Source organism: Poecilia latipinna, unplaced genomic scaffold (assembly GCF_001443285.1).
Source record: "Poecilia latipinna isolate Pla-1442-1.1 unplaced genomic scaffold, P_latipinna-1.0 Scaffold1313, whole genome shotgun sequence".
In the NCBI taxonomy this organism is placed as follows: Eukaryota; Metazoa; Chordata; class Actinopteri; order Cyprinodontiformes; family Poeciliidae; genus Poecilia; species Poecilia latipinna.
This window is the reverse complement of record NW_015113929.1, coordinates 424,389-435,569: the sequence shown is the minus strand read 5'-3', so window position 1 is coordinate 435,569 and position 11,181 is coordinate 424,389. Positions and strand designations below refer to the sequence as shown.

The window sequence follows — 11,181 nt, the reverse complement described above, 5'->3', positions numbered from 1 at the left end:
GAAGAAACTCAACTTCGCTTTTAAAACAGTTAATCTGTATTTTGTTGTTCTTTTCTCCCACCACTGACGAGCACAAAGGGCTTAACGAGGTTAGTGTTCGTCGTCCGAGTCCTCGTCTTCATCCTCATCACCATCCTCCTCCTCTTCCTCCTCCTCAGATTCATCCTCGTCCTCTTCTTCATCCTCCTCCCCCCCTCCTCTCGTCTGGCGGCTGGAAGCTCTTTGTTGCTGTGACAACAAATTAAGTCACTGCGCAACTAAAACACTTTGCAGATATTTATTTATCAGGCACACTTTGTGCTTTGGTTGAGTCCAGAATATTTTCGTTCCGTCACCTTGTCCAATCAGCAAAGTCCGCACAACCCAAATCAGATCACATTTCTCAAAATTGGCGTTTTACTTTCAGTCTTCTGCTGCTAGTATCATGCAAAACAGGTTCTGCAGCGCAAGTTTCTCACCGTCAGTCTGTATCTTTCTAAGCGGTAAGCGATTGCTTCCGGATAAATTCAAATCTAATCACAGGAAGGAGGGCATGACAAGTCTGAGGCATGCTGGTGTGACAGGAGTGTGTTGCAATGTGTCTCTGAAACCTTTAATCTGATCATCTCTGGACAGATAAAATATCTGAACATACCGGGTACATTCAGCCTCCAAACCATTCCCTCAGACACGCCGCCTCGCACCGGAGTTGATGCTTAAACTGTGATACAATTTTTACATTATAACCTTCACATAAATTATTGGGATTTTATGGATTCGGACCAAATCCAAATTCTTCGTAACTGTGAGGCGGGAGAAGAATAAAACATGGGGCTTCTTTTTCTTTCTTGCAAATAAAAATGTGAAAATTCAGCTCCCTCTGAGCCCAGTGCTTTGCAGAGCCATTTGCAGCAATTATACCTGCATGTATTTTCTCCCTGCAACTTTTGCAGAGGTTTCTATTTTTCTTTGAAAAACATCTCAAGCTCAGTCAGAGTGGGTGGAGATTTTCCTTAAACATCAACTTGGGAAAGTGCAACTTGGTCCGCTTATGATTTTCTTGCAGTAATCACCTTCTTCTTGCCACTCTTCCTTAAAGGACACATTTGTGGAATGCATGACCAACAGCTATCGCGTTAACAGTTTCTCCCGCCTGAGCCGTGAATGTCTGCAGCTCCCCCAGTTACACCGGACCTCCAAGTTGCTTCTCTCGTTATTCTTCTCCTTGCCCAGCCTGTCGGTTTAGGTGGAAGGTCATATCTTGGTATTTGCAAATGTGTCATGCTCTGTTTTAAGATGGTGGACTGAACAGTACGCTGTCACATGTTCAAAGCTTAGTACAGTGTTTTATAACCTTACCCCGTTTTAAACTTCTCCACACCCTCCTTTTTTTCTTTGTGATACTTTTTGCTTGCAGGGCTAAACTGACGGACAGATGTTTTCAACGCCATTGTTTGGAATGAATTTTATTTAGGGGTATCAAAGTAAAGGTGGTTTCCTATTTCCTATTTAAAAAATAGAAATCTGGCTACCCTTTTTTCTTCCACTTCATAATTATGGACTTCTTTTTGTTGCTCTCATCACATAAAATGCCAATAAAAGTCATTGAATATGCTGGTTGTAATTGGTGGATAGTTTTGCAAGAAACTACAGTAAGTCTAGAATTAGCCACTCACAAAAATTAGCAGTGCTGGGTCGTTAATGTTGGAGAAAATGGATAACGTATGCAGCATGCGGTGACATGTGCAAATTAAAAGGAATGATGGATGGGGAAATGCCGTGCTTCTTCTCTGACAACTCACTTATCCAGCACCAGCCCATGCTGGCATGAGGAAGCCACTGTTTTTGTTTTTTTTTTAAACAATGGTGAGGTTTTCTTTTCCTTTTTTTTTTTTTTTTTTTAATCACAACAATAAAACTTACGCAATCGCAAACATGAAAGATAAAATGATTACACGCAAGTCATGACAGCAGGGAACTTTCGGGGAAATTCTTGCTTAGACGCTTCATCTTACCTGTAAGGTACCCGATGTACTCAGGAAAGACCCGGTGTGATCAAGGGACGTCTTGGAATTGGCTCGCACTATGTCTAAGCGGGACTGGAAATCAGGGGGGTGCAGACAATTCCTGAACACCTGCGGAAACCAGAAGGGAGGCGGTGCTGCGTCAAAACGCTTAAGATAATTCTGAGAAATTAACAAAGCCTGCATACCTAAAGATCAACCGAACAATGTGACAAATAGGACAAATGAATGCAGCTCAGCGGTTATCAGATTGACACTGAGCTGTGATTTTAACCACACCGATGTTTTTCAGGACTCTGGATCAGGACTGTCTTCATGCCTATCATTGTGCATGTTTCAGATGATTCAATCTCCCGTGTTTTTGCACAATGAGTCACCGTAAACCAGCCCCATCTAAGCAAAGAGTGTTGTTTCGATATGAATGGAAGGCAGATGATTCAGTGCAAAAACACACAGATTAGGGGCGGAGGGGAACAACGCACGGGCATCCGCAGGAGGAACTTTGCGCACTGAGAATCATTGATCCTTTGTTTTTCCTTTCTCTCTTGAAAGAGCCGAGAGAACCACTCAGCAGAAGGTAAACAAAGGAGGAAAGGCCGGGACGAGTGATCGCATCGTGCAGCGTTTACCGCAGATGACTTCAAAGTTAAGCCACGGGGCGTGGACTGCGACATGTCGGAATATTAAACAAAACCCTCAGGTTTATCAAACAAAGACCAGAGGGTGTACTTCGAACTGGATTAGGATTTGGTGAAAAGTACAATCTGATAATGAGATACAGAGGATGACTGCAAAAATAAAGTGAATTCAACAGGGAGACTTGTTAACCAAATGTTTCTGCTTAAATTCAGATGTGACAAATCTTCCACGTCCGCTGTCTGTTAAAATAGCATAGAGGTGAACGTGTGGTTGGATCGGGTGTGAAATGCTTGTTTGGGTTAATAGAAACCTCATCACCCAGGATTATTTTACAGGAGCTACTAAGTTGCTTTGATGCAGCCCTTTACCAGATATTGATTAACAATTAAAACTGTGGGCGGCTTGAAAGCCTCATTATTGCACAACTGCAGTCAGTAAAAGTGACCATGTGACTGAGTAATGAGCTGTGCAATCAATTATTTGCAGTTCCTCTTTATTTGAGATCTGACCACAATCATCTCACAGGAGATGAACACGAGGACGCATTTTAGTGCTGATTGTGGGCACAACTGTTTCCACAGCGATGCCGAGGATCTTTTTTGATTGGATCAGTAAGTGTCAGGTAGAAAAGTTTCAATTATTGTCATTTATAGTGAGTTATGAAGGACTTGAACCATTTTTTCTTTTGAGATTCTAAAAAAAAAAGTACAGTGTTGATGATATTTCAAAACTAGAACTGAATGCTCAAGTTTGAATTTATCAAGAATCTTCCAACATACAGACTCAAAGTTATTCAATAAATTAGAAAATACACCTGATTGTTTCAGATTAAATGTAGCTTTTGGAAATACATATTTTTTAAAGATGTTTTTATCTTAATAATTATATCTTAAGAAATATTGATCTTAAAAAAAGAAACATATTTTATGAAGCCCACATTCCTGTGTTAAGCTTTTTTATTAGTTTAACACAACATTGAAATTCAAAATGTTGTGTTATCATTAGCTGTAATTAGCATAATTAACAAAAACAAAGGTTTGAAAACTTCAGTTTGTGTGTAATTAATCTATATAAAGTGTTTCATTTAGTGAATAGTTATTGAAATAAAGTTTGAAAAAAATCTAATTTATTGAACATTATCGTATATACAGTACACATACTCAGCCTTATATGACTGAATGTTCTTTAATAAATTACAAAGAAACCACATTTTTAACCAGTGAATGTCTCTCAACAGAAAAGCTGACGAATTCAGACTAAACAGTCTCAATCGTCCACAGGGTTGAGGTCGGGTGTATTCCAGAATCTTGATGTTAAGCTGCTATATTTATTCCAACAGTAACTGGAATATTTTTTTTTCAATTGGATCGCCTACTCTTGTCAAAAGTTTTTCCTCAACTGACCAAAACTGCTAGATGAAGCAAAATTGTTTATAGAGTGACCCACAACAACTCAGCAACCGCGAGAACCTGAGCTGATCGTAAACTGAGACCACAGTGAGTTTCATTTCAACAAAAATTAAAAGGGTGCCAACAAAGAGGGAAGCTTGTGCTCCACACTAAAACCCTTTAAGCTCGACTTAAGCTAGCAGCTACCCACGCAGCCAGTCCATCTGTGTTCTAAGAAACGTTTTACGATCAGAGGAGATAAAGACTGAGTGTGTTGGCCTCAATGACGAGAAGGAACTTTAGAGAAGTCAAGGTGAGGTTATCAAACCTACAAACACTGTGCTAAATATTAAAGCATGCTGGTAGCAGCATCATGCCGCCGAGCTGCAGTTTTGCTGCTGGTGGTAGCGGTGCAGTGGTGGATGAAATAACAAAACGGGACCACATGCAGCTTCTTTCTATCCCCCCCCCCCAACAGTTAAATGGTTATAACATGGACAAAAATGTGTGTTTTGAACAGGCAATGATCCCAAACATATTAAGTGTTTTGGTTTTGGAATGAATAAAGCAGTCTAGCACAAAGCTTCTGGATTGGCCCTAAAATCAATGAACTGTGTTTAAGTGGTGTGACCCTGTTGCAAGAAATCAAATACTAGAATCTGTCACTTCTCACAATAAGAGAAGTTAAATATCCAGCCAAAAGTGATGGCAAAACTTGATGATGCCTACAACTCCCCTCTACACCTTTCTAAGCAACATTCAAGCAAAGATCGGTGGATATAAATGTGTATTTATGAGACTGTATGGATGATTTTGTTTCTCTTAGGAAAAATAACAAACTCTAGTTTTTAATATCAAGTGAAGTTGCTTATTGTGCAACCATGCCACCCATAAAGAAAGAATACCTCAAATGCAAGCCAATGAGTGCATGTTAACATTTGACGGGCACACCTCCATACCGTACCTCCAGGTCTGCTTCCTCATCCACACTTTGGATACTTTGGAATGCCACAGTGTAGATCTCCAGAGCCTTGGCGTGGAAGGACATTTCCACGGTCACAAACTCACCAAAGACTTTCTGTAAGAGAGGAAGACGCAGATAAGATCAACAGAAAGAGAGCGAGAGTGAGCTGGAGCGGCGTGTTGACTGACAGGAAACGGGGCAGGGAAGCTTGTAGTAAAACAGGAATCGTTTTCAGGCAGCTAAAGATGAGCCTGTGTGCGGGGCAGACTCCGGAGACTAAGCTGGTCACTATTGTCTGGTTTCAGTTTGCTGTTCTCCCCACTGATTCATACAAATAAAAATAACCCGAACAACAACTGAAGTGGAGAACCTTTATGTCCTGGATCTTCTGTCGCTCAAACTCATCTATGGTTTCCTCCAGCTGCTTGGTGGTTCGTGTGGCATCCATGGTTGCTCTTTGAAGCTCGGTTTCAGCCTGGGTGCAAGAAAATCCACATAATAAGTACTAAAAGACGATAAACACCTACGAAACTCTCAAGGTATAAGCATTTTAGCATGTTCTTCCACTGAAGTGGAACAAAGAATGAACTTTGTAAGAAACAGTGCAGAGCAATGAAGCGGGCAGATCTCATGGGGCAGACCTGAGACTGAAAGTTTAATTAAGGAAACACACACACAAAAAAATGAGAATTTTACTTTATCAGGTGAATGCTAAACAAGGAAAATGTGCTTCACAGATGAAGCACTTATAATTTGAGATCATAATCAGCTGCTATTGCAAGAATGTTTCTTTGCGTTTCTGATTGTTACGAACTAAAGAGAAACAAAACAAGGATACGATGATCTGTCTGTCTGAAGGGTTTCTAAGTCTGGTCTTCTCGAGCTGCGCCATCTGTTTGGCTTCTCTGTCTCGGGCGCTCTGTGTTGCCTTCAGATCCTCCTGCACAGACACGAGACATTTTTCTCATGATTTCAATCAGATAAAACTTTAAACTGATGAGGTGAGCCACAGAAACTGTGCAACGTTTGCAACTCACATAAGGTTAATTAACCGAGTAAGATTGCCACTAGACATGGGCGGTTATCAAGGTGCAACAAGACTTAAAAGGTCATAAATTACAGAGGTTTAAGCGTCATTTTGATACGACGCCAGAGAATTTGCTGAAATTGCCATATATGAGTCATAAATATAGCTTATGGTACAAGAGTGAATACTTGTACCATACAAGTAAAACAAGTTTTTGCTTGTTTTACTTGTCTCTTCCAGTCACGGATCTCTGGTCTATCCTTGCTTATACGGGGTTAAGGCGAGTGGATGCTGGTGCTAAACTCCAGATGTTATTGGGTGAAAAGCGTGATAGATTCTTAATTATTTTACCTAAATATACACATCCATATATATTTGAAACATCAGATATCTAAAACAAGGTAGGCATCTTTGGAAAGTTTAAATTTCATACAATAACTAATAAAAACAAGCACTCTAAATGCTACAAACAAACAATAGGCCTTACTTTCCATTTTTAGTATTTAACAGGAAAGGTGCTGACTATTGAGTGTACGTCACCTTATCACTGAAACAATACTGCCCTCTTGCAGCCATGCAAGGCCATTGACTGGGGCCTTTTTTTAAAAATAAATAAATAAATTCACACATTTTAATTGTGCAGCTATATTGTTTAGTTCAACTTTAATCAGTGTTCATCAACCCAAGCCGGGCTCTCGGCGACCCCTTACCCTTTTACGTTTCACCACAGCTCCATAGCTTTTTAACGGCTCTATGACTCTGGCCTCAAGTCTTTCCACCTATAACGTGATTTACATGTTAGATTCGGCCAAATACGTCATTTAAGTGTGACTTAAATATCATGAAATATAACTGAAAATCAACCTCAGCTTGGCGGTAGTCTTGAATCTTGGCAAGGTGCTCTGCAAACTGCTTCATCCCCCTCTTCAGGTCTGGCGTCTCCGTGTCGGCGTACAAGCCAATTTCCCGGACAAGAAGGTCTGCTTTGTCTCGCAGCCTGGCTGTCTTGCGGGCGTAGGCAGCAAACAGTTGGCACATATCTCCAAAGTGTTTCTCCACTTTAGTTATGTTCTCCTGGATCTTCCTCGTCTGGTTATCTCTTGAAGGTCAGAATGAATTAGGTCCAATTAATGAAACACAGCTCGCACCAACACATTTGTGACATTTTTTTATTTTGCTAGAGAACATCAGTGAATAAAGAGAATCATAAAACCAAAAAAGCTCACAAGACAAGTGGTGGTGAAGTTTAGAGCAGAGTTAGGTTATAGAACAATAGACCAACTTTTGAGCATCATGTGGGAAAACTGTCCAGTGCATCATCTAAACATGTAAAGTACGGAATACGGCATGACTTCAAGCCTACCAAAGCAAACCAATTAAACTGTCTAGGCAAGGATAAGGATAACATTAAACAAGGACCCAGACAAAAGGTTCATGACCCCACAAATCTGGCCTTTGCATTCATGTGTTAGTTGAATAGGTCTGGTCTTTGACTGGGCCATTCTGAGGATCTGCAAGATGGTTTTTCGATGTGCAGAGATAGTGGAGAAACAACCTAAAACAATGCAGTGACAGGTGTCTCTATAAAGTTCATTTTCAGATTTACTTAATATAAAACAGAATTTTCCTTCAACTTCATGAAAAATATGGGCTACACTGAGGTTTACGTTTGTAATTTCGCGAAAAATGTGACAAACGTTAAAGGCCCACAGATATGATAGAATGAATGCCGTAGCTATAGGATAGATATTAAGATCAGAAAATTTATACCAACTGTAAATAAGCTCCTTGCATCATAGACACATTGAGGATATAACCTTATGTATTTCCAGATTCTTAGAGAAAAAAAAAAAAACAAAAAACAATCAACTCACGTAGACGCGTAGACAGTAGATAAAGATATTTAACAATATAATTCAGCGAGAAGTCAGCAGAAAAATACTGGCGAAAAAAAACAAAATAATTAAAGCTATCCTAACTACTGAGCTATGTCACTGCTGGTTTTGAGCTTGATTTTGTTCGATTAACTTTCATTCTAATTTATTCAAAATGTCCTGATAAATGAGTTTTACCTGGCTCTCGCATCCGGCGTGCGACTCATCTCTACAGACATGGAAATAAAACGTTTTACAGGAATGTCCACTCGCTCCTTGTTAGCTAACTAGCAACTAGCTAGGTTGAACGCCAATCGGCGGTTTCCATGGAGTCACTAGTTCATTTCCGCTTCAAGGTTGCATTCTGGGAAATGAGGTCTTTGACTCCTTTTGAGATTTCATTACGTTCATCGAGTCTTTGGAAGAAATGACTTGTTTTTTCTTATTTAGATGAAAAATCAGTCATCACTTTGTTTGTTTTAAAATAATACGACTCATCAGGATTTGTTTATTTCGTTCTGCACATGCTGAACAGTCAGATTAATTTAAAGGCTAATTTTGACATTTCTTTCAATACCTCTGTGAAAATATCTGCTTTTAGTGTTATAAAAATGGGACAGACAGAGGTAAATCACTTAAGAACGTTTCCTTCCTTTAATGTGACATATATCCTGTACAACTCAATTAAAAAGTAAACTGAAATATTTGAATGGAAAAACTACAAATAAGGTTAAACCTTAAGCACTAATTTTATTATGGTGCAAGCTTCATCTTCTCAACAAAGACTTGAATTTGGAACTGATTTTAGTTTCAACAATAAAAATAAAAATAAAATAAAAAGACAAGTGTGCATGGTGGTGCTGTGTCCTGTGTTGTTTTCGCATTAAACATACATTTTACCTTCAAATGTTTTATTTTGTTGTTGTTTTGTTTTTTGATGAAGACAACCATATCTGCGCCTTCAAGAAGATTTTAGGTAACCATTTTATTTTACTTTGGTATTTCTGCTCAGACAGAGCAATCTTTAAATTCAGCTTCCAGCTTGATCTGGTTAAAAGTAAATTTTAATTTAAAAATTTGTAGCTATTTCGTCGCCGTTTCTTTTTCATAAGACTGCGAATAAGTAACAAAATATGTGTGATTTCAGAATATTCATATCCCATCAGAAGAGCATGTTTAAATCACCCCACACAAAATTGTGATGCATCGAATTACAGAAGCCCAGAAATGGTCTGTATTAGGCTATCTAGATACTAAGATTAGATATTGTAATCGCTGAAATAAATGGGAGCATCATTGTAATTCCCTCCTCCGTGTTTGGGAATGCATGAATGTCACCAGCTGCTACATCTGCGCCTCTGTGGAAAACGTCCAAAAACCTTAATTATCGTGCTTAATCATCCGTGGGATTGAAGCAGGGGAGTTTCCACTGTAACAGATTGGAGATGTAAAACAAGGCGATTGCATTGAGGTGTGTGCACGAAATCCCAAGGGAGCTCAGCTTATACTTTCAGATGTGGCTGACAGTAGTATAGATAACCTTTTTTTCTTTTTATCAGCTCTTTATGACACAACCCTAATGAGGTATTAAAGTTTGAATTTTAAATCCCATCTGTACTGTTGTGAATTATTTTTGTCAACTGTATAACTAATAAAATACAAAAACAAATACAGCACTGGGAAAAAGTCCTGTGAGAGCCCAGATTTGAACACAAATGTCAAATTTGTCAAGTTCACTATAAATTTATATATTCAATGTAAAAAAAAAAATAAACACATGAAATGATGAAAACTGTATCTATTCCTGGTTACATTTATTGATTAATTTGTTTGTCAAAATTCTATATTAGATATAAGTTTAAGACACATCTGAAATTTGCCTTGTAGTCAGTACAGTGGTTTACCAAAAAAAAAGAGAAGTTTTTAGTGTGATTACATCATCCAGCCACACGAGGGCAATCCAGTTCTGCTTATCCCTTTATAAACCTTCACAAAGTTACAGGTGGAACTTCAATCATTGCTTCCCCCTCTCAATTTGTGAAAAAAAGAACCTTCTGACTCACAGTGTCTGTTCAGTTCATTATCATATATTTACATTATTTACACTGCTGAGCCCCGGATAAGGTTTTAAACCCCTAAACCTTACAGTACAAACAGCAGCTGCCTGTCAGTTCGGCTTTGGCTGCAGGTTTGTGCTGCGAGAAGCTTATGGCTCTTAAATCATTTAACTTGGCTGCTGGTAAATGTATACAGGGGTTGTGACATCTGCTTTCGCTGTGGGTTTAACTTCGTTGAGGAGCAGATGGTGTTTGTTCCAAACCACCAGTTAATATGGAAAACACTGCAGCCACCGGCAGCGGCTCTCTCTGCTGGTTTCATAAACTCCTCGCTGTCTCTGTCCCTCTGTGCCCTCTTCTTCAGTCCTCTGCCACCCTCTGTGCTGCAGCGGCAGAGCCGCGTGGCCTGTTGAACAGATTGGGAATGACATATGTCAGACGCTGAGGAACTTGGTGGGGAAGCCAAGTGTGCGTCTCTCAGCATGCTCGTGTGGTGAGCCCTCCCCATTTCAGGTGCGTGTTGTTGTGTGCGGACCCCAGATGCGAGACATTTCTTCCCCGTCAATATCAAGATGGAGTCCGCGGGAGGCCTGCGCGTGTGTTCAGGGAGGCAGAGGATTATGAGCGGCATGATATCTTGTTTGCCACTTGATGCATAAAATGAAGTTACAGGCTGAAAGTCAATATCTCATCATGCTGATTTTTGTTAACTTTTCTCAAGCTCTAAATTCCTCTGATTTGACAACACATGGCGAAATAAACTCCGGTGGGAAATATATCTGTCCTTTCTCCATACTCCAAACTCAGTTGTTATTGTTCTAACTCTTATAAAGTCCCAAAATTAAGAATCGATTTGTTCTCAAACTCAATAAATGCTCTCACGGAGCGTGTTAAAATAAAGCAGAATTCCCAGATCAATCTGACTGGTAGAGTAGATTTGGCTACAGTTCAGTTCAGTTTTATTTTTGTTTTTTTGTTTTTTTTTATCCAAAAAATAAAAATATAAAATATATAAGAGATTGTGGGAAGCAATTCCAGCTGCACAGAAGGCCTATATGCACAATCAAAGTCAAAATTAAAACCGAGGCTCAAATATATACATACGCCCCCTCAAATTTTTGATAAAATGTTCTTATTTTTTAGAGCTTATTTTTTTTTTCTCTTGCTTTTAAACACATATTGAATTAAATTGAGTTCAGGGCAATTCCAGAAATTTAATTCTAGTTTTC

The 11,181-nt window shown here is 39.2% G+C and overlaps 1 protein-coding gene across 2 annotated transcripts; it reads right to left on the bottom strand.

The window, feature by feature from the left end:
* Nucleotides 1-18: 18 nt before the first annotated feature.
* Nucleotides 19-8,248, bottom strand: cibar1 (CBY1 interacting BAR domain containing 1). Of its 2 annotated transcripts, XM_015055396.1 has the most exons (9): nucleotides 8,094-8,245; nucleotides 6,886-7,120; nucleotides 6,732-6,800; nucleotides 5,833-5,934; nucleotides 5,636-5,641; nucleotides 5,365-5,469; nucleotides 4,995-5,108; nucleotides 1,995-2,114; nucleotides 19-228 (listed from the first exon to the last, which is right to left on the bottom strand). In XM_015055396.1, exons 1-9 carry the CDS (start codon nucleotides 8,132-8,134, stop codon nucleotides 91-93), a joined length of 930 nt encoding a protein of 309 aa, XP_014910882.1. In that variant the 5' UTR covers nucleotides 8,135-8,245; the 3' UTR covers nucleotides 19-90. The 2 variants fall into 2 exon arrangements, with proteins under 2 accessions (XP_014910882.1, XP_014910883.1); XM_015055397.1 differs by lacking the exon at nucleotides 1,995-2,114 and having other exon boundaries at nucleotides 8,094-8,248.
* Nucleotides 8,249-11,181: the final 2,933 nt, after the last annotated feature.